The 27,385-nt window shown below is 36.0% G+C and overlaps 1 protein-coding gene across 1 annotated transcript in view; it reads left to right on the forward strand.

Moving 5' to 3' along the window:
* Window positions 1–27,385, forward strand: part of ergic53 (lectin, mannose binding protein ergic53) — a 229,324-nt gene that overhangs the window by 101,067 nt on the left and 100,872 nt on the right. Inside the window, exons 6-7 of the mRNA XM_090404652.1 lie at window positions 9,827–9,926; window positions 24,431–24,554. Coding sequence (XP_090260778.1) covers window positions 9,827–9,926; window positions 24,431–24,554 — 224 coding nt within the window. The remainder of the gene's footprint in view (window positions 1–9,826; window positions 9,927–24,430; window positions 24,555–27,385) is intronic.

Here is a 27,385-nt window from a genome sequence, read left to right on the forward strand (position 1 = left end):
AGTGACGAGCGATTCCAGGATAGCAGTATATGAAGACTCCATAATTAGAGGACTAGTTACTGAAAGAGTCCATAAGGTCTGCTATCCAGTTGGGAGAATGAGTAGGATAATTAGGGCATTGGACATGAGAAAGAAACAAGCAAGAGAGTTAATCGTGATTTGTGTGGGTACAAATGATCTAAGTGGACGAGGATGTGAGGACGAATATCAGAAGGCTATCGAGAAGAGTGAAAGATAACAGTGTAGTAGGAAATAGTAGGATAGGTTGTTAGTGTGTTGCCAAGGTATGACAATGATGAGCTGTGACAGAGAGCCAAAATCATGAATGCAAGAGATCAGAAGAAAGAGATGAAGGGAAAAATCAGGAGAGTGGTATTGAAGAGGCAGAAGTGCTTGGCATTGGAAACAGTCGTAGCATGAGAGACGAGAGAACAAGAATACAAGAAGAACAGGGAAATGGGAGGGAGCCTGGGTGGACAGGGAGACATGTCATAGAGAATTGGATGTTGAAAGTGGCAGTAAATATGTGTATGAAGACTGAGCAGATATATATGTGTAAAATGGTGATAAAGGTGATTGGGCAGGTGTGGTGGGGATATTGCACCCAACAAGTGGCTTGGATAGGACTAGTCATAGACCTGAAAATGAACTGCTGTGTTTGTTTATAAATGCTAGAAGTATGAGAAATAAGGTAGGGATGAAATGGTTTCAGTGATTGCATTTATTCGCCCCAAAATCATTGGAATAAGTGAAACATGGTTGAATGAAGATGATATTGTAACGGGAATAGAAATGGAAGGATACAGTATTTTTCACGAGGATAGAAAGGGCAAGAAGGGAGTGGGAGTGCCTGCTGATGATAGCAGGGGGAATTAAGTCCACAAGGTAGACATGAAAGAGGGAAATAGTGGCAATGGTTATAATGCAATGTGTAACATGGAGGTTGAGAGGAGGACATATTTAGTTGGATGTTGCTATAGGCCTGGGAATGTGGTGGGTGGTGATGAAGAAATGTATAACCAACTTGGATTGGTGAACAAAGGAAGGGTAATTATTATGGGTGATTTTAATTATTTGATTAGAATGAAGAGGATAGCATTTGGGAATAAGGAAAATTAATTTCTTGAGTTCTTGAGAGATAACTATCTCAGGCAGCACATAAAGGAGGGCACGTGAGGATCGAGGAGAAAGTTCTAGATCTGATCATTTCATGAGAGGATGTAATTATGTTGTTGAAAGTGATCACTAGGGTTGTGGCTAGTCATATGCAGACTTTTGTGAGGAAAGGATATATGTGGAATTATAAGGCTGGTGATTATGACAAGCCTAGGAGACAGCTTGGAATTATAACATGGAATGAGGAGCTGAGTGATAAGGAAACAAATGCTGCATGGGAACTGACAAAAAAGTACATAACAGCATTAATGTGTGAATGTATTCAGAAGGCCAAGAGGCTGAATGAGGTAGGTGTGAAACGGATGGATGTGGAGTTTAAGCATGAAATATGGAAAAAGAAGGTACAAGATGAATAATGGTAATAATCAGTTACATAAAGAGTATAAAGAACAAGTCAAGAGAGTGACTCAGTAAGGAAAACAAAAGTGCAGTATGAGCAAAAATTGGCAGATCAGGTGAAGAAAAACCCTAGAGTTTTTTAGATATATGGCAAGTAGAAAGCAAGGATAAAGGAAGAATGATTATGGTAAGATGATGTTAATGGATGAAAGTGGTAACTTCAATGGTAACCTCACAAGACATTGTTGAGGTATTCAGTGATCAATTTATAAAGGTGTTTTCATCCTGATCAGAGTGGAATCATGAGGAACTTAAGTGTAGAGGACATAGGAGAGGATGGCTTAATTGTGAGTGAGCATGAGGTATTTGAGGAAATAAATAACCTTTATCAATAAAATGATAGGATTTGATGACACATCACCATGCGTCTTAAGGGAATGTTCCAGGGAATTGGCATTAGCATTGACATGCTTGTTTAATATAAGTCTTTCAACAGCACAGGTTCCAAGGGAGTGGAAGGAAGGTAAAATTGTTCCACTGCATAAAGGTGGTAATAAGGCTGTAGTCTCAAATTATAGCTGATCTATATATCTGGAGTTGTGATGAGAAGTAGGATACAGAAATGGGTTGATAATAGCAATGTTCTCTGTGATTATCAGCATGATGAGTTTGTTAAGGGGAGATCATGTTTCACTAACTTACATATGTACTATAACAAGGTGACAAATACCTTGGACAGGGGAGATGCATGTATAGTGGTGTACTTCGATTTTGCAAAACCTTTTGATAGATTGCCACACAACAAGCTGGTAAATAAATTGAAACAGATGGGATTGGATAACAGACTTCTGCGTTGGATCAGTGACTGGCTGTCAAATAGGTATCAGAAAGTTGTATATGGGGTGGGGGGTATTGTGAAAGAGAAAGGCCACTAGTGGTGTATTGGAGGGATCAGTTTTGGGGGCCATTGTTTTTCAATTTGTATGTTAATGATATTTAGATGGGTTTAACTAGTGATATGCAGCTGTTCACGTATGAAGGAAAACTGGGAAGAGCAATGTAGAGTGAAGCAGATGTTATGGCTTTACAAGAGGACTTAAATAGATTGCATGAATTGCATTGAAAATATATAATGGAAATTATATATTTAGTTTAATCCTTTATCCAAGTGTAGTCAACTGTCTGTTCAACATTGCAAAGTTTAAGGTTTTGAGTTTTGGTAAGCAACGATGGGATGCAAAGTATACACTTGATGGGGAAACTTTAAAGAAAGTAGAGGAGATGAGAGATCTAGGAGTGATGGGGGACACACTGCACAAGTTTGGAAGACATCACATCGGATAATGGCAGTCTTGCTGAGAATCCTGACATGCAGAAATAGAGAGATTATGATGCCATTGTATAAGACCTTGATCAGGCCTCATATGAATTATTGTGCACAGATTTGGTCACTGGGTTTTCATGGTCACAAGAATGTGTTGGAAAGGGTCCAGAGAAGATTCACAAAGGTGGTCAGTGGTCTTTGGAATGTGGAGTACGAGGACAGATTGAGAGAATATAAGTTACAGAGCCTCATGAATAGGAGGAAGAGGGGGATATGATTGAGACATATAAGCTAGTCTGGAGTTGTTAGTTGTTGGCATGGGAGAGGTGGGTAGAACAAGAGGGCATTGCTGGAAACTGTATAAGAGGAGTGTGAGCAGAGGGGATGAGGAGAAGGTTTTTTGCATGGAGAGTGGTTGGTGAGTGGAATGCATTGCCTGTGTATGTTGTATTGAATGTAGACACATTGAATCATTTTAAGGCACAGTTGGATGCACATTGTGTGCAATAGAGTGTACCTCCCACGATGAGTCTTTGACTCCATGGTGGTCAGATGTTAATAATAATAATAAATTTTTGAGAAGTGTGATGAGCACTTTTGATGAATGTATCTGTCAGTAAAGGTAGGTTTTCAATAAACACTAGTTGATAAATTTCCGGAGGCTGCGCACGTAAGAAGGATGTCCAAGAATAGTAAACTACCAACCTTTACTTTTATCATGGTGAATTGAATGCGTGGATGAAGGTTATTGATCCATTGTAGGAAAGTGGTAAGTTCATTTTCAGAATGAGGTCAAACAGCAAAGACATCATTAACATAATGAAAACCAATGGGAGGATTGGGGATGAATGGATGAGAACAAGGTATCTTCCAGATATTTCAAAAAATAGTTTGCCAAAGGTGGAGACAGATGGCAATGTCTTCAACCTGTCTACAGATCTTGTTTTTCCAGCTGAAATATCCTGATTCTATAACAAAATCAAAAATCCTCGTAATATCAGGAGGGTAATCGTCAGATAATGGAATGTTGGTAAAGAGGGAGACAATGTCAAAGCTGACTAACAAATCCGACTCTTGTATTTAAATATCTTCAATTTTCTCACGAAATTGTATATTTAGTATTATAATACAGCTATATTGCCTGCTTCAGTTTAGGAGTGCCCCTGTTTAAATGTCATTGGCTATTTACTCATGGGTTCTTAGGGCATTATGAGTGTAGATGTACTAAAAAGTATATGTAGCTTAAGGAATAGAAATTGCACATACCTTTTTCTGGGTGTTGTGGCTTTTCCTCTGTCTGCGATGTCGAGAACTGCAGAGTGTGTGTGTGGTGTGGAGGGGGGGGTAGGCAGTTTGGTAGAATAAGTTAGAAAAAACCCGGGTTTTTTTCGTAATATATAGAAACATATACTTTTATATAGGGTGGGGAAAAAGTGAAAGGGTTAATTTTTTAAAAAAGAACCACCTTTCCCCTTCCCCCTCCTTATTTTAAAAAATTAACCCTTTCACTTTTTCCCCACCCTATATAAAAGTATATGTTTCTATATATTACGAAAAAAACCCGGGTTTTTTCTAACTTATTCTACCAAACTGCCTACCCCCCCCCCCTCCACACCACACACACACTCTGCAGTTCTCGACATCGCAGACAGAGGAAAAGCCACAACACCCAGAAAAAGGTATGTGCAATTTCTATTCCTTAAGCTACATATACTTTTTAGTACATCTACACTCATAATGCCCTAAGAACCCATGAGTAAATAGCCAATGACATTTAAACAGGGGCACTCCTAAACTGAAGCAGGCAATATAGCTGTATTATAATAGTTTATAATGAGGAGTAACATGGGAGTTTTCCCAGAAATAATATACATAATTGTATATTTAGTTTAATCCTTTATCCAAGTGTAAGCAAACAAAGTTTGTGCCTGAAGTATCTTCAGGGACAACTTGTAGCAAAGGTGAACAAAGCTTCACATCACTTGCCTTAGTATCCCATAATGCAAAGCACATCTCCTTGCAGACATGTATAATGCTATGTATTATGGGAAGGGTCACTACCCAGACCGGTTTCAACCTTTATTGAGGTCTCGTCAGTGGAAGTCAGACCCAGAGGGTGATGATACTAAGGTGGAAACAATGGAGAAGTCATATTTACCTATACGAGTTGAATACAAATTTTGTTTGCTTACACTTGGATAAAGAATTAAATTTATTATAGTCTAACCAAGTGTAAAAAAAACTTCTAACATCTTTCTCTAAATCCAGAGTAATTTAATAATAAAATGAGACTCCTCTTGGCAACTTGTATAGATAAATATGACTTCTCCATTGCTTCCACGTTAGTATCACCACCTCTGGCTCCTACTGATGAGACCTCAATAAAGGTCAAAACTGGTCTGGGTAGTGGCCCTTCCCTTAATGCATAGCATTATACATGTCTGCAAGGAGATGTGCTTTGCATTATGGGAGATACTAAGACAAGGTGAGATGAGAGCTTGGTTCACCTTTACAACGAGTTGCCTCAGTCCTGAAGATACTTCAGGTGCAAATTTTGTTTGCTTACACTTGGATAAAGGATTAAACTAAATTTATTAACCTGTTACTGAGGGGTACAACACTAAGTTTTTGGAGTTTGACCTGTACTTGAACATTCAATAAAGGTTGAAACCGGTCTGAGTAGTGACACTTGCCATAATGCATGGCATTATATATGTCTGCAAGGAGATGTGCTTTACATTGTGCGATACTGAGACAAGTGATGTGAAGCTTTGTCCACCTTTGCTATGAGTTGCCCCAGTCCTGAAGATACTTCAGGTGCAAACTTTATTTGCTTACACTTGGATAAAGGATAAAACTAAATATATATAATTTATGGTCTAACCAAGTGGGAAAAAACTTCTAGCATCTTTCTCAAGAAAATGTGTGGAATTCTTGATGAATGATCTGGATTGTCCAGTATGGGCAATTAATAAACGTGACAGAAATTTAGCAGTTCTGTAGGTGGGAGAGTCAATCTAATTCATGATAGATCTTACTTGATAACCTCCTTTATGAATTTTTGGGAGACCATATAAACAAGGTGTTCTTCCAAAATGAGTGCGCAACTTGGCCAATGTATTTTGATCCCAACTAATGTTAAGCAGCTTATTTAATTGTTTAATTTGTGTTTTTGTAGGATTATAATTAATTTCTTGATAGGTGGAGGTATCCTGTAAAAGGCAGTTTATCTTACTCTCATAGTTGACCCTATCCATTACAACTATAGCTTTTCTTTTATCCTCTTTCGAAATAGATATATTGTTCTTTTTTCTTAATTGAAACAGTGCACGGGTTTGCACTAGATAAATTACATGGAGGTAATTTGCTTTTAAAGAGTAAAGCAGGAACTTCAAAGCGTAGTTTATTACCAGCTTCACTTGAAAGTCCTTACAGATTGCATTTGATGTTATGCAAAAAAATCAAGATATGGAATGCATTTAGGTACCAAAGCAAAATCACGGCCTTTAGCCAATACACTGAAGTACTTGCCTTTCATTAAAGTTAATTACTGTGGTTATTTTGTAATTTGTTGTTTATAGTCATGCCACAGGTACCTTTAAAGATTAATTCTTGAATACTTGGAAAATTGTTTTCTGATTAATGATTCCATAATTGAATAAACTGTTAAATTTCAATCAGATCTGAAATCTTGTGTGGGTTGCTACAAAGAGCTCTCCAAATTAGAATCGCAGTAATCTATTAACCAATTTACTGTTAAAATAAATGAATCTGCACCTACATAATGCCTCAAAAGATTTCTGATATAAGAGGAAATCAATTGTCAGTGGACACAGATGAAAGTGATGTACAAAACATTTCCTCAGATGAAAGTGATTTTTCACCATTTCAGCACAAAAGGATGCACTTTCTATCATAAAGCAACTCTGAATAAAAAATCATTAAATCCTCATTTTCCTGAATTGTTATTTTTTACTTTTTAAAATATAATTTTTACTTCTAAAAGATTGAGTATTTTTGTTAAAATGCTGAAATAAAATTTGATTTATGTTTTTTAAGTAATATATAGATGGATGAAAACATTTGTTTTTTAAATAAAATAAGAATGGATATGTTCAAATAAACACAATTTGTGTTTCCTTTACCAAGATTACTAATTTTTAATTAGTAATCTTGGTAAATTAATATTAGATAACCTCTAAATATTAGAGGTTATCTAATAGTTTTCTATATACAGTACATACTGGATGTCTTTTTTTTATACGATATTCTTTGGAACGTAAAAATAGTGGGTGCATCTAGAAACACGGCTTGGAAAGAAGTCAATGGACATCATAGTGTGAGGAACAAACAGCCACGGGACCCCACCTTAATAAGATGTAAGACCTCCTTTTGCTGTGATTGATTGCAGCATTCTTACGGGGCATACTTTCCACAAGTGTAAAATAGCAATCAGTGGTAATTTTAGAGCATTCTTCCTGTAGGTATGTAATGAGATCCTGGACTGTCCTGGGACAGATGTCACTGGACCTCAGCTCTTCCCACAGAGATGTTCAATAAGGTTAAGATCAACATTCTGTGGAGACCAGTCAGTTTTGGTAATATTTATATCCACAAACCATGCCATTACAGCAGTCTTGCTAAAAGAGACAATTGTTATTTCCATGGGAATGCCTCCAAGTAGGAAGCATTGCATTGTCCGGAATATTCAGATACCTCTCATAGTTCAGTGTTTGTGGCACTACAAACAGAGCTCCAAGGCCAAACCAGGAAAAACAGGACCATACCATCATACCACCACCTCTGAACGTCATAGTTGGGGTTACATGCTCTGGTAAGAGAAGTTCACCAGGCATCTGCCACATCCACCTGCTGATGGAGAATATAGCATGATTCATCACTCCATAACACAGCTTTCCGCGCTTCCATGTCCCACTGTACATGCTCTTTGCCCCACTGAGGACAATGCTGCATGTTGGTTCAGGTAATGTGGGGCTTGCGTATTGCACTCCTAGCATGAAAACCCATGTTGTGAGCCTTGGTTCTGAATGTTTTTGTTCAGATTCATGTTTCAGTAGATGCCTTGAACTCCACATTTAGCATATTGGCTGACAAATAGTGTTTTTACATATCCTTTATGGCACCCTACAGTCACGTTCAGTGGATGGTGGGTTGTCCATTGCATGTAGCACTTGTAGTTGATTCCTTATGCTTACATCTCAGTATGGTATTATTGATTGTTGACCTAGGATGGCCCAATTTGTCAACAATTTGCTGAACAGATAGGCCTTCAGTATGGCATTCCTAGCAAAGGCTTCTTTCAAACTTCACCAGTTCCCTTCTTGCAACCATTTCACCCAGCATAGTTGCACTAACTTGGGAGCATCGTATTCCTCCAATTTATACCTGCTACAAACACTCGTTGCTGTCACAATGGGGGGGGGGGGGGCGGTCTGTAGACGTGTTTCCAAGTATATAATTGAAACACATACATAATTGATGTGTTTGTCACTTAAATATTAGTTGTTTGTTCTTGTGAGGAAACAATAAAGTGATGCACCTTTCTACTCTTTTATATGGGAATATGACTTCTCTGTGAATTCAGTCTATGTCATTTTTTTAAATGAAAGCTGAGATTCTTAAGTGTTTATATACAAAAAAAAAAATAAAAATATTTGAGGTAATTTTATTTTATTCATTGTATCCATCAAAATTCGCAACAATTACTGTAGTCATCAGAACTATTCATTCTAGAGTGAATAGATTTGTTATTGCAAAATTAAAAGAAAATGAGACTATGTATGCACATTATAAAAAATAAAATAAAATAAATAAATAAAAGTACTTCAGAAATTGGCTGTTAAATTTGATTACTATATATCTTGTGGTTTTCAAGATACATAAATTATTCTGAAATAGCAGCTCAGTCTGTTACCAGCCATATATATATATATATATATATTTTTCTTTATTGAGGTCTCTTCAGTGGGACCCAGACCCTCTGGATTTGGCTCCCACTGAAGGGATCTCAAAGGTCGAAACAGGTTTGATTAGTGACCTTTCCCATAATGCATAGCATTATACATACCCGTAAGGATATGTGCTTTGCATTATGAGATACTAAAGCAAGTGATGTAAAGTTATTAGCTTCTATATACGAGTTGCCCAAGTCCTGAAAATACTTCAGGAGCAAACTTTGCTTATTACACTTGGATAAAGGATTAAACCAAATATATAATTTCTTGGTATCTTTAATTTAAAATCATGTAGTATTAGTATGCATTGTCATTTGTGTCTTATTTATGACTTGTTTGTCCATATCTCATGTTTTGTGAGATGTTTCCTTTATAAAGAGTTGCCTGAGTTGAAAGGCAGGTATTCATGTCTTAAATCAGACTTTCCAAAATATTGTATTCTTGTTTAATTCTTTTTCCAGGTGTAAGCAGACAAAATTTTCATGTAAATTTCTTCACAAGTTAACTACTTGTATATCAGCTACTAGCATTATGGGATGCTGAGGCAATTGATATGAAGTCATCAGCCTCTGTATACAAGTAGCCTAGTCATGAAGATGGTTAACATGCATACTTCGTTTGCTCACACTTAGATAAAGGAGTAAACAAGAATACAGTTCCTTTAATTAAAATTAAATTTGTAACCAAGTGAAAAACTTCCTACATTCATGTCTTTTTGCTAGGTATTTTTATATAAATGTTTAGTGACCAATGCTATACAGGGCAGAATATCAAAAAAAAAAAAAAAAAAAAAACTTTATTCATTTATTTGTTACAGAAAGGTATGTCTGTTTATTGGAGATGCTGTTTTTGATCATTCATATTCTTTATATGCTTTGAGTAAATCAGATATTGAAAAAAGGTTTTACAATTAATTAATATAATGTTTAGAATACACTTACTTGACAAATTATTTGTAGTCTCTAAATATATTTGATTCACCCAATAATTTAAAATTTCTTTTCTCTTCAAGCGATGGTATTAACCAACAGTTAGCTGGTTGCCTTAGGGATTTCAGAAATAAGCCATTTCCTGTAAGAGCAAAAATTGAGTATTACAAAAATACTCTCTCTGTAAGTATTTCTTCTGTCATCTATGAAAACTAAAATACCAGTTTGTAATATAGGAATTTATATTTTCATGAGAGTTTCAGCATAAACCTTTATTTTTATTTTAGCATCAAGGATTTTTTTGTATTGACTTTGCCATTAACCCATTGAACCCTACAGACAAGAAAACACCACTTAGTGATGTTTTCGTTGTCTGTATTCATTATGAAAATGTGAATGATTTACTAAATAATACAGCATCAGTTTGGTGACTTTTTTTTTTAATACATGAGAAGCCTCAAGACCTGTGATACAACCATGATGTGTGTAGGCAAGTAGTTAAACGAAGAAGAAAAAAATTGCTGACTAAAATGTAAATTTCTGGAAGGAAGAAACAAACAAACATGGATTCAGGAATTTTGAAAACACAGATTTATGTACTTTGAAAGCAAATATACAGTTATTTTGAGATTTCAAAAATGTTCCTGATGAGTTTCAGTTAGCCTAGTTAACTGACAATACTTTCTTTTCAACTGCAGATGTTAGCAGACTATTGGTAAAAATGTATGTACAAAAACATTACAAATTCTCAACAAGAGTTGAATTTTTGCTGAATATATTGCTGATTTTTTTTAATTGTTTTTAGGCTAATCCATTTGGAATATCATTGCACCCACAAAATATGCACTGAGCATAAAACAGTATATCAAAGACATGCCAGTGATATAGAGACAGAAAATATTTATTTTATGTGAAAGCAAATGTTGATATTTGTTGAACGTGCAATTATTTACAGAAAGTGACAGTTTGCTTATGCAAGCCATTTCAGGATTGCACTCACTTCATATTTACTGATGTTGTCTTGTCCTTTGAGGAGCCTTAGATATTTCCATGTGCTCTTTGAACTGCTTTGGCTATGTTGATGATTTTATTCATATAGAGTTGTTGTACAGGATTAAGGTCTGTTGCTTGCAACGCTGCTGCTGTAATTGCTGGAACAGGTCGAAATGTGAGTGGGCGTCAGTTCAGTATTGGGACAGTTATTGCAGTTTCTATATGTTCTCATACCATCCGTATTGATCTTCATTCCTCTAAAATGTCCTGTTCAGAGTCTTGCTATTGTGGTGGATGTCTTTCTGTCAACATTAATTTCAGAAATTTGGTGTTGTATCTCTGATTTTGGTAGAATTAGTTTAGATTTTGCTCGTGCGTTAGCATCAGCAAGTTATCATGTTAGTTTGTTGGTTGAGTTCTCTGGCTTCTTTTGATAATTTATCAACTGCTTCATTGTAATCAATGTATACATGAGCAGGAATCCATTGTAAAATGCAACTTTTTCCCAAACACTTTAGTTGGTTTAAGAGTTTATGGATATCTCAGGTGAGCTTCGTATTGTCATTTTTGATTGCCTCTACAGCTGATCTTGAGTCATTGTAAATTATAATCATCCTTCTGTTTGTTGAGATGATAATTTTAAGTAGGCTCTGAGTGCTTTATTTATTGCATAGAGTTTGCATGTAAAATTGGAAGCAATTCTCCCAGATCTAACCTTTATTGAAAGTTTTTTGCCTTGCGGGAGTAGTAGAGCACCATGCCTCCGTTAATCATGTTGGTGTCTGATCGATCAGTGTAACAAGTAACTTATTTGGAGGATGAAAGAAGGTTGATAGTATTTAGGCCTCTTTCTCTGAGCTTTTCTTTCGATTTTTTTTGTACAGGGTTTGATAAGATTTAGATTTATGGAGGTGTTTGAAAGTAAAGGTCTGGAGAATAGAGTTTCTTTGCTTATGTGGTAATTTAGATAATCAAGACCTATTTCCTTCCTGATAGTGTGGTATTGTAAAGTTGATGATCTGTGAAGTCTGCATTTTTGATTCCAATGTTCATAAGTTTTTAGGGAGATATGATCACTTTGGTAGCTTCTGATATTATTAATGAATTTTTTGGTTTCAAATTTTTGTCTATCCTCCAGCAAGTCAAGGTGTTAATGACACACTCGCATTTCTTTTGGGCTCTGATGTTGTTAGTGGATGAGACTACACCAATGATAATCTTGGATGCTTTTGCTTACACTTGCTTGTTTGTTTTGCTTGTCTAATTTTTCCTTTACCAATGAAGCAGAAGGGGACCAGATAGGTGCTGCATATTCCATTATTGGCCTTATTAGTGTAGTTTAAGTAGTTTTGATAATTTTTGGCTTTGTGCCCCAATTTGTTCTGCAAAGCCTTTTCAATATGTTTAGTTTGTTTGAGGGCCCTGTTGGAGTTGTCAGATCTGTGGAGCAAAACTTAATTCCTCATCAAGTGCAATACCAAGGTATTTTGGATTTGCGACTTTTTCAATTAGCCTGTTAGGACTGTCTATGTTTCCTGTCTGTACTAAAGGTGCTTAGTTTTGTTTTATCTGAGTTGATTTTGAGTTTAAGTTCTTCTGATCATTTCTCTAATCCTCTCATGGATTTGTTTAGAATCTCTTTTGATGCTTTAATTTTATCACTAGGGTGCCAGATGGCTATATCGTCTGCATACCAAAGTACTTTTATGTCTTCTGTAAGATAAGGATGAATGTTATTGACATATAAAAGGAATAGTAAGGGGGACCAAGTACTGACCCCTGGGGAACACTAGCCCAGGTTCTCTGCTCTCTGGATATTTCTGCATTGATTCTAACCTTGATCTTTCTTCCTTTCATGAAGTCAGTGATCCAGATTAAAACATTTCCTCTAATTCTGATATCATGTACTATTTCATACTGAAAAAGGAATAGTAAGGGGGACCAAGTACTGACCCCTGGGGAACACTAGCCCAGGCTCTCTGCTCTCTGGATATTTCTGCATTGATTCTAACCTTGATCTTTCTTCCTTTCATGAAGTCAGTGATCCAGATTAAAACATTTCCTCTAATTCTGATATCATGTACTATTTCATACTGATATTTAGTATAAAATTCTGACAATAAATCACTTGGAGTTGTACACTGTAAATGTGTGCAAGCTTTCAATGCCTTTTTTCTAACTTCAGGAACTCTTTCATTGAAAAGGGCATATTGGATAGAAGAAAGGCTGGTTCAAATTCACAAAAAGTTTTTATGTCGATTCATCAATTTTTATGCACTGAACATGTGACCATTAGCAGCGGAAATAACACAATGTCCTTTTTGGTGTCTATGTCTACCCTTCAGCTGCAACACTTGATAGTATCATATTTATCAGTATTGGTCAGCTGTACTGCATTAGCTATGCCTGGAACACTCGTCATTGGGCTTTGTTGCCACCATCTTTGCTTTGTACATGGCAGATATTATATGAATAAAAATCATTTGTTCCCTTAGAAATCCATGTTACAGTTTCACTTGGTAAAATTTATGTAGTAAATTACTTTTAAAACCATAAAAACAAGGTTGAAATAATGCATTACTGCATTATTTCAACCTTGGTATCACCTCTGGGTCTGACTCCCACTGATGAGACCTCAATAAAGATCGAAACGGTAGTGACCCTTTCCATAATGCATAGCATTATACGTGTCCACAAGGATATGTGCTTTGCATTATGGGATACTAAGGCAAGTGATGTGAAGTCATACCAACTTTACCACAAGTTTTAAAAGAGGTATACCATGAGTAGACATATCGATACAAAATAAATAACGGAAAAAACTCCCATAGAAAGATTATTTAATAGTATAATTTTCGCCTGTGTGTCACAGGCATCTTCAGTACATTAAGCTCAAAATTAAACACTAACTGACAATTCCAAAAAGCGCCACCTAAGTAGCTGGTGTAAGATAACTAAAAAGGTCAATAACTTTCCTAAAAAAAAAAAATTAATACAATAAAAAATTAGGAAAGATTAGCTGATTTGTAAAGTATTATCTCCCATAAAGGGGATAGACGTAAGCCGTTGGATCTGTTTAAGTTAGGAGAATGAAGTAAAGTTCCACATGTTTCTTTATAAAGGCGTTCGATGAGAAACTGACTTTTGTGAAGAACTCTTGTCTTTCTCCAATGAACTCTGTGTCTAGTGAAGATGGCATGTTCAGAAAGTCCAGACTTTTCAGGTTTAAAGTATTCAATATAAGATTGGTGTTCTTCTAGCCGAATAGAGGCAGATCTTCCTGTTTGTCCGAAATAAGATAATCCACAAGAGCATGGAATCTGGTAGACACCTGGATGATTAAGATGTGGAAGCTTGTCCTTAGGAGAAGTGAGAAAGGTGGAGATTTTTCTAAACGGTCGAAAGGCAACAAAAATATTCAGTGGTTTTAAAACTTTTGCTATACGTTCACTGATGCCTTGTACATAAGGGATAGTAATGCGCGTTATTTCCTCTGTGTTTGAAGAGGAAAACATATTAAAACTACTCAAAGTTCTTTTAATGAAGCAATTCTTATAACCATTATATAGAAAGGAAGAAGTTACATATTGTAGTTCTTTCTGTAAAAGATCGTCTGAAGAACAAAACGAGTGGGCCCGATGAACCAGTGTTTTAATAGTTCCTGCCTTTTGACTGGGATGGTGATGAAATTCCGCATGGATATAATTTTTTTTTTTTTTTTTTTTTTTTTAGGAAAGTTATTGACCTTTTTAGTTATCTTACACCAGCTACTCAGGTGGCGCTTTTTGGAATTGTCAGTTAGTGTTTAATTTTGAGCTTAATGTACTGAAAATGCCTGTGACACGCAGGTGAAAATTATACTATTAAATAATCTTTCTATGTGAGTTTTTTCCATTATTTATTTTGTATCAACTTTACCACAAGTTGTCCCAGTCCTGAAAATAGTTCCGGCTCAAACTTGTTTGCTTACACTTGGATAAAGGATTAAACAAAGTATATAATTTCCTTGCATCTTTAATTTATAGTATAACCAAGTGAAAAAAACTTTCAACAACCAAGTATTCTCTATGTTGTTCTGGGATTCTGATGCCTTCTCTGGAAGCATTACTGTCCATACTACTGCAGGGGCCAAGCTACAGAGTCCTATCATCTGTCTTCTTTTAAGCATGGAAAATCTTGTTTATTATCTGTATCAAAAGGCTGGATTATGCCATCTAGTTTTTCAGCTGCTGTTCTCATGAAACATGTGATAACTTTATGCAATGCACTGCACAGCATTCCATGCCGTTTACATGGCATGGAACACTGTACAGTATAATGTCTCAGATTACTACAATTTGAACATCTTGCCATGTCACAGCTGGATCTAATGTAGTCAGTAGTTAACAGTAGTTAAGTTTTTTTTTTTTTTTTTTTCACTTGGTTTATAAGTTAAACTTACCAAGAAATTATATTTTGGTGACTATGCAGACATTCTTAATTGCTCAGATAATTCTTGGAATAGACGAATGAAAAGAGTGACTTAATTTGCCAGCCTGGTTGGCCAAGTGGTTAATGTATCTGCTCTCCAGCCAAGAGGCTGTGGGTTCGAATCCTGCCATAGGCATGCATGTTTGTGATTGTCCTATAAACTCTATGTGGAAAGAAAATCTGCAACCCTAACACTTATTCTAGCAGGAAACTTCACTCTCAAAACCCGGTGAGGTATGGAAGTGACCATACGGCGTCTATTGATGTCAAATGTGGGCATGGGGGAGGAGGAGAATTATATTCTTGTTTAATCTTTTATCTAAATGGAAGCAAACAGTTTGCATGTGAAGTCTTCATGACTAGGCTACTTGTTCTATACATAGGTGAGACCTCAGTAAAGGTTGAAACTGGTCTGAGTAGTGGCCCCTTCCATAATGCATAGCATTATACATGTCCGAAAGGATGCACAATCTGCATTATGGGATACCGAGGCAATTAATGTGAAGTCATTAGCCTCTGTATACAAGACAAGTAGCCCTATCTGTGAAGATACTTTACATGCAAACTTTGCTTATATTTGAATAAAGGATTAAACAAGAATATTGTTTCTTGGCAAGTTTAGTTTATAACCAATTGGAAAAAAAAATAAAAACTTTCTTCAACTATGATCTAGATTATTTTAATAATAAGGTAATACAGATTTTTACTACTTGCACCTAGAAAATATGACTTCTACAGTAATTCAGCATTGGTATCTTCCTGAGTCTGGCTCTTCCCATAATGTTTTTGCATTATAGGATACTGAGACAGAGAAGCTCACAGCTTCTGCATTCAATACCATATGTGAGTACCACACACACACACACACACACACACACACACACACACACACTTGGGTTGATGTTTAGTGGGGAAAAAAAACAGATGTCTAAAGCTAATAATTAACTAAATTTATCATTATCATCTCACCTCCATGGAGTCAGACTCATTATGGGAAGTTCCTTTTTCATACACATCCAGCTCATCATGCAGTGCCTTAAATACAATCAAATTCTCTGCAGACACCACACCATCAGATAGTGCATTCCAATCATTCACCACTTTCCATGCAAAAAAATATGCTTCTGACTCCTTTGTTCACATCCTCCTTATACAGCTTCCAGGGATAACATTGTTCTCCCCCATCTCCCACTATTTTATGAAAAATCTTTTCAATGTTAATCCTATAACAATCCCTTACCAACTTGTATTTTTCTATCATATCACTCCTCTTCCTCATATCCACTGCACTCTGTAAATTGCATCTTCCCAACTTTTCTTCATGCATTCCGGAGACCAGAAACTACATTAGTCAATGCTTCTAGACCCTTTCTGATGTCTCTTCATCCTTTTAAGTACCTGGTTCTTAAAAGGATGATGTCTCTTCATCCTTTTAAGAACCAGGTAACCAAATCTGTACACAGTAGTCCATTGCAACTTAATCAAGGCCTTATACAATATAACCAGAATCTCTTTACTTCTCCAATACTTTGTCCTTGGCATCATCGCCAGAATTCTTAGGCCTCATAAAAAATGTCCTCACTAATTTGTCCACACAATTTTGGCAATGGATCTGCTAAATTTTAGATCCTTATTCACTATCAGTCATCCCAAGATCTATTTTCTTCACTTCCAACAATATATTCCCACCTAGTGTTAACTTTATATCCCAACCTTTGCATCATCTGCAAACAACTGAATGTCCCCATTCGATCTTCTCCAGTACCATACAAGTTAAATGGCAATTGCCCTAAAACAGACCCCGAGGTACACCACCACTGACTTTCTTCCTGAATATTAATTCCCATACACAACTTGCTGTTATCTATCAGATAGCCAATCTCCAATCTAATGGACTAATCTAATATCCAACCAACCACTATAATTTTACAGTCAACTTATGTGGTAATCTGTCAAAAGCCTTTGCAAAATTTAAGTATACTCTGTGTATCCATTTCTCTCGTTCAATGCAGCTGCTACTTTATTGTAATAAGTAAGTAGATACCCCCCCCCCCTCTTTAGCAAATCTATGCTATTCATAAAAGATAATTCTACTGTTGTCACCTCAGTTCAGGATCCTGGTTTTTGCTAGTCTGTCTCTTCAACACTAACCACAACACCTGACACACAGATTGGCCCTATAAAATTTGATGTTTGAGTTCTGACTCCTCCCTTATGAAGCAGTACAATCTTGCCTTCCTTCCACACTTTTGGAATACATGCATTCATATTGGGGGACCCCTTCCCCAATGTAACACTAAACAAACATGCCAAGACAGATGTAAACTCCCTGGCACATTCCCTCAAAATAGGTGATATATCATCAAGTCCTATAGCCTTATTAATATCCGGTTTACTCAATTCCATACTTTTTGCTCACCGTCTCTACTCCCCACTCATCCACTGCTCTCAAACTCTGATATCACATTCACAAGGATGAAAGACCTTTACAAAAGCTAAATTTATTTAACTAATGAGATTAATAAGCCAATATTTTGCCTTGCTCACCAAGCCATCTTCATGAGCACAGAGAAATATGTTGAATACATGCATGCAGGTGCACTAGTAGGAAAGCAAACAGACTTTTTGTATAAGGCCTACCTAGTCTAGCCATAAATGCTGTTACAATTTGAACAGCACATAAGCCTTTAATCTATCAGTAAATTATTTAGAGCTTTCAGCACATACAAACCACATGTATAACGTGCATATAGCAGCACTCAGCAAAACGTCTCCATTTTGTCTTCTCTCTCTCTCTCTCTCTCTCTCTCACACACACACACACACAGTCTCTGAGGCCACATATTATTGGATGTTGTACATGCCACCATTGAAACACTGCCACTGCTCACTCCAAATCCACCTTTCAGGCTACCGATCCTGGAGTGTCATTTTTTTTTCCCTCTCAAGCTCCAGCCACAATTTGAAGCTTAGTTGATTCATATCAGGACTTCTTCCAGATGGCCAATCAGATGGTAATATGTAACACATTTGCTTCTGACTGTTGTGTGTTCTACTGACTATTATGAAACAAGGTGTTGTTCAGAGGCCATACCACAGGTTCCAGCATGGTGTCTTGGTATGCTTTGGCAGAGCTTTTGATCACTCTTAGAAATCAAACTTGGATACCCCCTAGATATGTCACCCCCCACCACCAAACCATCACAGATGCAGGGTGATGATCTCTGAATCCTGGGTGCTATGGCACATGCTGTACGACCATCCAAGCATATAATGATCATTTTGGCAGTTAAACGACTCTTTGGTGAAAATCTTGTAATTTGTGAAGAGGATATCTTTGTGTTTACATACTGCTGGAGAAGTGCCTTTGATTTCATCACCCTCTGCCACATAAGTTGTGGTGTCAGAAAGTGTTCAGTAGAATGGTGATTGGCTATCACCTCCAGGTGATCAGTTAGTACACACGACATCATTCCCTGTGAACCGTTCATCTCTTGCGATATCACTTTCTATGTTCTCACAGGATTATGGCTGAGGCACGCCTTTACAGCCCTCATAAGCTGTTGCATCCTAACGCAGCTTGGATAACTTGTTCTTTGGCAGTCAGATATGTCTTCTATATCATTATAATGGTTAATAGTCCAATACACAAACATCATACTGATCCCAAGTGGTTTTAGCGTATTTAAAATAACAGGCTGCTGCATTCCAACCTTGAAGTACTGTTACAGCTACACAATTCTCATAATCTCTGCACTGCATGTTAACCTGTACAGCCAGACAACTCTCTCTCTCTCTCTCTCTCTCTCTGATAAACATGTGAATGTTGACTACAGTGCTACTAACAGAGCCAGACTTGCACAATTCTGTGGGTAGCATGATGATGTGTGGAAGTTGTAACATTATTTATGGCAAGGCTGCATATAGTCCTGACACCCACTATGGCTGCAGGTGATGGACACCTTAGGAAGGTCTCCAAATGACTTACATGATTTTAGGCAATGTGATGCAACTGAATTTGTTTAATTTTGGGGAATGTTGCAATACTGTGGAAATTCCAGAATAGCCTCTCTGATGTATGATCTTGTGTATAGGAGCAAGGACCTTTTTTCCCCATTGGATCTGTATCCATAGCACAGTCTACCACCCTGAATGACTGTAGTGTAGATGAAGAATGTCTGAAGTATTTAAACTTGCATGAGCAAGAGATACTGTAGACCCCTCATGTATGGTCCTGATGATGGATAAGATGTTTCGGTGAGCAGGTAAGGGTATCTGATTTTTTTTTTTTTTTTTTTTTAAATGGCTAAATAAGATTTGTATGTTATACCTTTTAAGAATGTGTGCATTTTTTGTGTGTGTTGTGGATTTCTGTTGGGTGGGAGATTGTGTTGGATGGATTGGCAAAGCGTTCTGTTGAAGGAGAGAGAGAGAGGAGCCAATGGCTAAAAATCTGTCCCAAATGTGATTGATTGCCCATGAAGATGCCTTGGTGACCAAGGCAAAAAATATTGGCTTATTAATCTAATTATATACATTTAGTTAATTATTAGCTTTAATATCTGTTTTACCATTAAACATCAACATGAGTAATAACAAACATCCAAGCATCCTACCAGATTTTATACTTGGACAAAGGATTAAACAAGATTAATTTCTTAAATAAAAGTTGCATATATTTCTTCACATGATTTGAACTTGGGTTCTTCCATGGAAAGGAACATGTCTTTCCATGTATGCTATAAGGACACTGCCTTTAAAAATTTTTCAATTACACAACAGAACAATGTTTAGTTAACATGATTAAAAACTAATTTTTTACATAATTTATTGTGACACACTGATAGTAGATTTGGAATTTGTCAGTTTTAAAAGCAAGCAGTGTTTATTTAATTTGCAGTGATTATATTTAAAAAAATACTCATTACATACTAAATGCTTTCAGAGAATCCGAGTGTTTGTAGAAGTGAACGATGTGCATGTTAACCACGAGTCATGGATATATTTATGGGGCTGTTCCATTTTCATTTGCTTTTCTGTGAATTTGCTAGACGATTCATGTTTTGTATAGACAGATAACAGCAAAATAATGACTTCAATGTAGTATATTGTTAAAATGAGCAGGTCATTTGGCTATAAAAGGGAAAAAATAGCATGCCATTATCATAATTTGGTGGGAACCTTCTTTTTCTAAGCTACCTTGAAAACTTATCTTTCTGTCTTACAAAAGCTGAAGTTTTTTTCAGAAAATTACTGCATTCCGAGGATTCCATCAACAAGAAATCAACCATCTTTCCACTCCTGTTTTACAAGAAACTTGTAAAAAGTTCCCACTCCTTACAAGGAACTTGCTGTTCCTGATGATAAAGACGGGCAATGTAGCTTCTTATCCCTGGATAAAATTTGCATAACTTTCATTCCATGGGTTTACCAAGAGCCACAAATCACATAAGATTTGTGGCTCTTGGTAAATCTTCTTGATTTTCTCTTAGAAAATCAAGAAGAGGGAAAAAAAAAATCAACATATCCATACTCAGTGAGATAAGGTGCTAATTGTTTCATTTATGTGCTGAATTCCCTTTGTGTGTGTATGCTTGCAGTTTGGTTATGAAATTATTGCCAAAGCAACTAAGACTGTGAGGCTAGTGTGTGTGTGTTAATTGCATGTATTTTCTGGTTAGTTTGCTTTATGGGGGGGATGTATGCATCCAGAGTTTTCTAGATGGAGAAACACTGCTACCTCCATCTGAGATCTGCTAATACATCTTCATTTGAAAGTTCTTATAAAGATTCATTACCTGCAGTCAGTGGTGAGCTATAAGGGGCTTGCGCGAGCCCTTTTTTAAATTTTTCTGAAATTTGCGAGCCCCTTGTTCTTCTTGTTTAATAATCTTGTAGAACTAGAAAAAACCACCGTGGAATGTATACATGCTACTTTAAATTCATATGGATTTTCTGATAATTATATAAAAAATCATTTCATTGTGTTCTGATGGAGCTATATTAGCAGTGTAATGTTAGGAAACAAATCAGGTGTTGCAATCAAACTTCTACAAAAATTTTCCAACGTTGTGATTTGGCATTGCGCTCATCGTTTACACTTAGCATTAGATGATTCGATAAAACACATTAAAGAAATAAATCATTTTGAAATATTTATGGATAAATTATGCTTTTTATCATCAATCACCAAAAAATTAACAAGAATTAAATACGATTGCAAAAGACCTTGGTATCGAAATTTTAAAGATCGGCCGTGTGTTTGGACCATGATGGGCAGCTTGCAGTTTACGAATGGCTCTTGCTGTGTGGAGAAATTACCCAGCTTTATGTAAGCATTTTGCATCGAATGATAAATATAAGGGCTTTTTAAACAGACTTCTCAATTTGGAATTTTTTTAAAAGATCAATCATTAATGATTGATATCCTACAGGAATTATATCTGTCAGAAGCTCTACAAAGTCGCAATATAAGTATTATAAGGGCTAAGTTAGGCTTTTTTTTTTTTTGCTCCATGATGCGAGCCCTTTGTTAAAATTTTCATAGCTCACCACTGCCTACAGTGTATTTGAAGCTAGGTATTATCAGGCAAAAGATAAATGTTGTGTTGTCTCCTTAACTGTTCTAGTTAGACATTTGTATTATCTACACATAAATGAACTATTGGATGAATTTGGATTTGAGCATAAACCTGAAAATCAAAAGCTACAGCAACTATTGCTGTAGCAAACAGCACTATAACATTACTGAAACACGTTATTAACTATAATTAAACTACTGAAAAGTCTTGATAAGCCCATAAATATAATGCTGTGCTAAAGGAAATTTACTGTAGCTTTTGCAAACTAGAAAGAAAAGCTTTCATACAAACAGAATGAGTCAAACTGCTTGATTTTGACTATTTTTAGTTGAACACTTCTTAAATTACAGCTTTGTTTCATAATAGTTTATGATGTTTCATAAACTATTTTTGAATTAGTAATCCTGAGTTTGATAAATAGGCTTGACACAGACGTATCATTTTTGTTGCTTAACTCGCCAAGCTGAAAATTGGAATTTCGTGTGGTGGCCAAATTTTTTTAATTTTTTCATTCAGTTAGTGACGTCCACGCGATAACGCGTGATCGGCCGTCCGATGAGAACTCGCAACACGCAATATCGCGTGATTGGCAGTGAACGTGTTAAAAGAGTGGGGATATCTTTTGTTCTGGGTAATAAGGAGAACTATCAACATTCAGTATAACTATTCCAGAATTTTCAAAATTTTGGATCCCAGATGTCATGAAAAATATACTTTTACATTCTCATCTGGACCTCTCCTGAGGAAAATGGGATGATGCCATAAAGGAAAACTGACCATTTCTGGTATTTGCAAATGAAACATAATACTTTTTGTAAGAAGATAGTTTTCTATGCCTTAAAATTGTGTGTGTGTATTTTTCTTAGTGATTTTGCTATGTTTGCAACAATAGTGTGATCCTCTGATGTTTCATTTATAATTCAAAGTATGTTAATTAAATGACATCTATCTTTCCAATTGCTAAATGTTTTGAAATGTAAGTTCATATATTTTGAATACAAGGCAAAAAATAAATTAGGAAATAACAGATAGCATGTTATGTTTTTTATGTCATTCTCTTATAAGAATGAAATAAAAAAAAATCAATACTCATTTATTTTAATGAGAGCTTATCCCTGTTATTAGAGAAATTTTTAAATAATGTTTAGTTTTAATAATCTAGAAATCCATATTCTTACCTAGCTATATCCTGGATATTTGATTCCTATCGCTGCACAAATACCATGGAAATATTTGGCAAGTCTCAGGTAGTTACTTTTGATGGGGTAATGCTACACGAGGATCTATTAAGGAAGCTCCCATCATTTGATCTGTCTCTTGAATTCTGTGACTAGATTGTCAGCTTTCTAATTGTGTGTGTGTGTGGGTTGAGAATTCCTCATCTTCTAACTATGCAACAAATGCTTAAGGCTCTATGGGACTGTTCTTTTGCCCACCTTCTTTCTATATATCAGTGACCTATTCCAGTTGACTATCAACCTAGTACACGGCTTTATTGATGAGAGTATGCTTACACTCCTCAATAGACCTTGTATTATGAAAATCACCACAACCTTCATAACAACTCTATCCTAAAGTCTGATTTCCAGACCATTCTTTGATGGGGTTCATATAACCTTATCAGTTTCATTTGTTAGCAGAAACACAGTTCTACCTTATTTTTCACTAAAAAGAGACATTTTCTTCCAGCATTACTCTTAGCAACACCCAAATCTCAAGATAAGATGAAATCAATATTCTTGGAATTACTGTCATTAAACCTCTCCTGGTTAAGCACATTACAACTATTGATTTGAGTAATTACTTTGAGAATTTATTACATGAGATAAGTGATAGAATGATGATAGCAAATATCCAAAAGATTACTGAAGTATATTTCAGGTAAAAAAGGAAGTAATACTTTAGGTAGAAAATCTGTCAGAATTGTGAAAGGCTGATGTAATAGATATTTGACCTGAAATGCAGATATTTAATGTAGTATGAAAGTTAAAAAAAAAAAAAATAAATAAATAAAATTTCAAATCCCAGATTATTAGAGCAGAACTCTCATCCTACCAATCTGTGCAGACTGCTTTAAGACAAGTGATATTAAGCTTCATATTAAAATTAAAGCGATATTAAACTTCAAATAGCAGTACAGTATAATAAAGTACAGTGATATTTTAGGAAGTGAATCACAAAAGTCATATTGCTTTATATTTAACTTAGTAAATATAATTGCCCTTTTTTTATCCATTATCTATATGTGTGAAATTTAAGCAAATTTAAGAATTTGAAATCATCATTTGTGATTTAATGGCTTCCTTATCACTTACCAGTAATGATATGCTGAGGTTTGGAAAGATCTGGAGTTGAATTCCCATCTAGGATACAAAGAAATTTTATGAGAACATTAGTTGGTTTCAGACAAAGGACAGGATTGTTCATCATGCAAGACAGAGAGAGAGAGATTATTCAGAGTTCACACAGTTAACAAAAAAGTAACATTCAGGTAGAAGTAATTGCTTTATCATAGAAATAATTCGGTTTCTGTGAAGCCTGTTTATTGCACTATGACTCACTGAGCCTAACCCTAACTTGTTAGGAAGAGATGAGAGAATGTGAGAGAATATAATACTTTTATTCATTAATTTTCTGTTATAGGTGTTATTTCATAATGGAAATACAAACACTGAAGACGATTTTGAAATGTGTTTACGTGCAGAGAATGTATTCCTGCCCCAGCATGGCTTTTTTGGTTTATCTGCTGCTACAGGTGGTCTTGCAGGTAAGATGACTATTTGAGTATTTGGTTAAGAAATAGTTATTACAGGATTTAACTACTTGTGTATAATAGCAATTTCTCAAGCATAAGTTATTATGGAGGCTGACAACTAGTAATATTATATTTCAAGAGGGCCAGGAGCATAAATCCCACTCCTACAGTTGGGTAATTATGTGGAATTATCTGATGGTCACTAAATCCATCACTCACCCTGCACTTGTAATAGACTATGGCAATCCATTCCACTTATTCACCACTACCCATTTGAAAAATCTAGTCATGATATCCTCACAAATCATGCGATTACTCTGTTTCCAGGGTCTTCTTTTTCTGTGTGAATTAGTCCTCTAAATCCTGCCTGTTCTTTTAAGAGAAATTCCACAAACTAGTTACCATCTTGGTCACTTGCCTCTCACTCCTCTCCAACACTTCATCTCCAAAAAACCCAGGTGACTAGTTCTGTGCACAATAATCCAAATGTGATTATATCAAAGTCTGATAAAGAAGAGTGATAACTTTTAAACATGTATTTAGGCTTAGGTGCTTTTTATATTGAGCCGATACAATAGAGGTTGGTTGGTCAACCTATAGTACATTAATACCATATATGGGTAGTGGGTTGAGAAAGGAGGAACTTGTTTACATTTGATTTAAAAGACTGTATAAAAAATCTATTATAGATAGATAGTGCATACATTTTTTTCCCCTCCCATTATTGTTACTAAATATCATTTAAAAAAAATCTATACACAAGTTGCTCAAACTTTGTTTGTTTGGTGGTTAAAGGATTAAACCAAGAATATGTCTGTAGCATAATTGGAAAAACAATGGTGCATTATACCCTTTGATTAGAAAAGACCCGAGTTTGATTCTCATCATGACAAGAAGAAGAATCTTTATGTGGACTTTTTCAGTTGAATGTGATTTAGCCAATCTCATATGGAGGTAACAGGGTTTCCCCCTCCCGGAAACTCGAGTTTTAATCTCATGTACAGGCACATCAGAATGTGCCTGTACATGGGATTAAAGAACGGCCATCAGAATGTGCAATTTTCAGACAAATACTAGTGTTGGTAGCGATTGACAGTAGCTGGTTGTCTGTATTGGGAAAGTTCAGTAGTAGGAGAGATGGTGAGATGTGTTTAGTGAAGTGGAATCTCTCGCGACGAATCCTTGGAGATGTCACATGATAGTAATATAATTTCTTGGCGTCTTTAAAAAAAAAAATATTGATGTTGAAAGTTTATTTTTCACTTGGGTAGACTATAATAAATTTAGTTTTGCATTATGGGAGATACTGAGATAAGAAGTGATGTTAGCTTGGTCCATCTTTGCTACGAGTTGCCCGGTGTTGTACTGCCTTACCCCAGTCCTGAAGATATTTTCAGGCGCAAACTTTGTTTGCTCATACTTGGATAAAGGATTAAACTAAATTTATTATAGTCTAACCAAGTGAAAAATAAACTTTCAACATCTTTCTCTAAATCCAGAGTAATTTAATAAAAAGGTGGCACACCTTTTGGCAACACTAGGTAAAGATGACCTTGCCATTGCTTCTGCCTGGTATCTCCACTTCTGGGCCTGGCTCCCACTGAAGAGACCTCAATAAAGGTCGAAACTAGGATGGGTAGTGGCCCTTCCCTTAATGCATAACATTATACATATCCGCAAGGAGATGTGTTTTGCATTATGGGAGATACTGAGATGAAAGTGATGTCAGCTTGGTCCGCCTTTGCTACGAGTTGCCTGATGTTGTACTACCTTACCCCAGTCCTGAAGATATTTTCAGGTGCAAATTTGTTTGCTCACAGTTGGATAAAGGATTAAACTAATTTTATTATTATTAAAAAAAATAATAAGTATTTTTTAAAGCATCCATAAAATATTTAAGCAACATATTGTGAATTTGGACCACTAATGAGTAGACAGTGTACAATATACAGCTTCTGTCTCAAGTCAACCCTACCTTCCTGTTGTGTGACCTGTTTTCACAAAAAAAGGTTTAGTGAACCCAGTGAGTATTCTTGCCACAAAAAAGATATCTCATCAGTTGGAGGATATGTCAACTAGTGATACATGAACTTCATTGAATAGTAAAATACCACCTCCACCCGCCTTATTTGGAGGTCTGAAGTGGTGAATGCCATGTTTGGTTTTCAAATGGGGGTTCCAGTTTTACTGTAAGTGACATTCCCTTCAAGTGCATGTCAAATATATTTGGAGACCAATAACCTTCTCTATTTCATGGGTAAAAATGGTGGTGCTGCAGGTCAGCTGCCAGATAGGGCATGGATCCGAACCTGCCTGTAACGAGTCAGATTTCCCAATAAATTGGCAGTGTAATCCTCTGTTGCATACTCTCTCTCAAGTTTTGCTGGAGAGAGAATCAAACTAGTGGCATGTGGGAGTCACGATCAAGGCGATGTCAGACTGCCATACATCATTTGATATGCATGTTAAAGAGATTATGGATGCTATTGCTATAAATGTTGACATTACCTGCACCAAACATAACAGCATCCCCCCCCCCCTCCATTGCAGGTTTGTACTCCATCCTGCATCCTTTCATATTGTCACCTACAAAAGGCTCATACATCATCTGTCTACCTTCAATTGTTTTAATGTACACAGAGCAGATGGCTCTGATTTATTGCCCATATATACTGATGATTCAAGATCAGAGATCTCTGTTGGCTGTGCAGCTGTTTCCTGATTTTACTACCTCCAACTAGATCTCATTCAATTGCAGTAATTATATAGCATAGTAGTTGGATGTTATTCAGACTGCTACCAAAAGTGTATAATTCACACACTCTGCATTTTTTTTACAGGCT

Source organism: Typopeltis vanoorti, chromosome 15, assembly GCF_054136105.1.
Source record: "Typopeltis vanoorti isolate ZY-2024b chromosome 15, IOZ_Tvanoo_1.0, whole genome shotgun sequence".
Taxonomy (NCBI): Eukaryota; Metazoa; Arthropoda; class Arachnida; order Uropygi; family Thelyphonidae; genus Typopeltis; species Typopeltis vanoorti.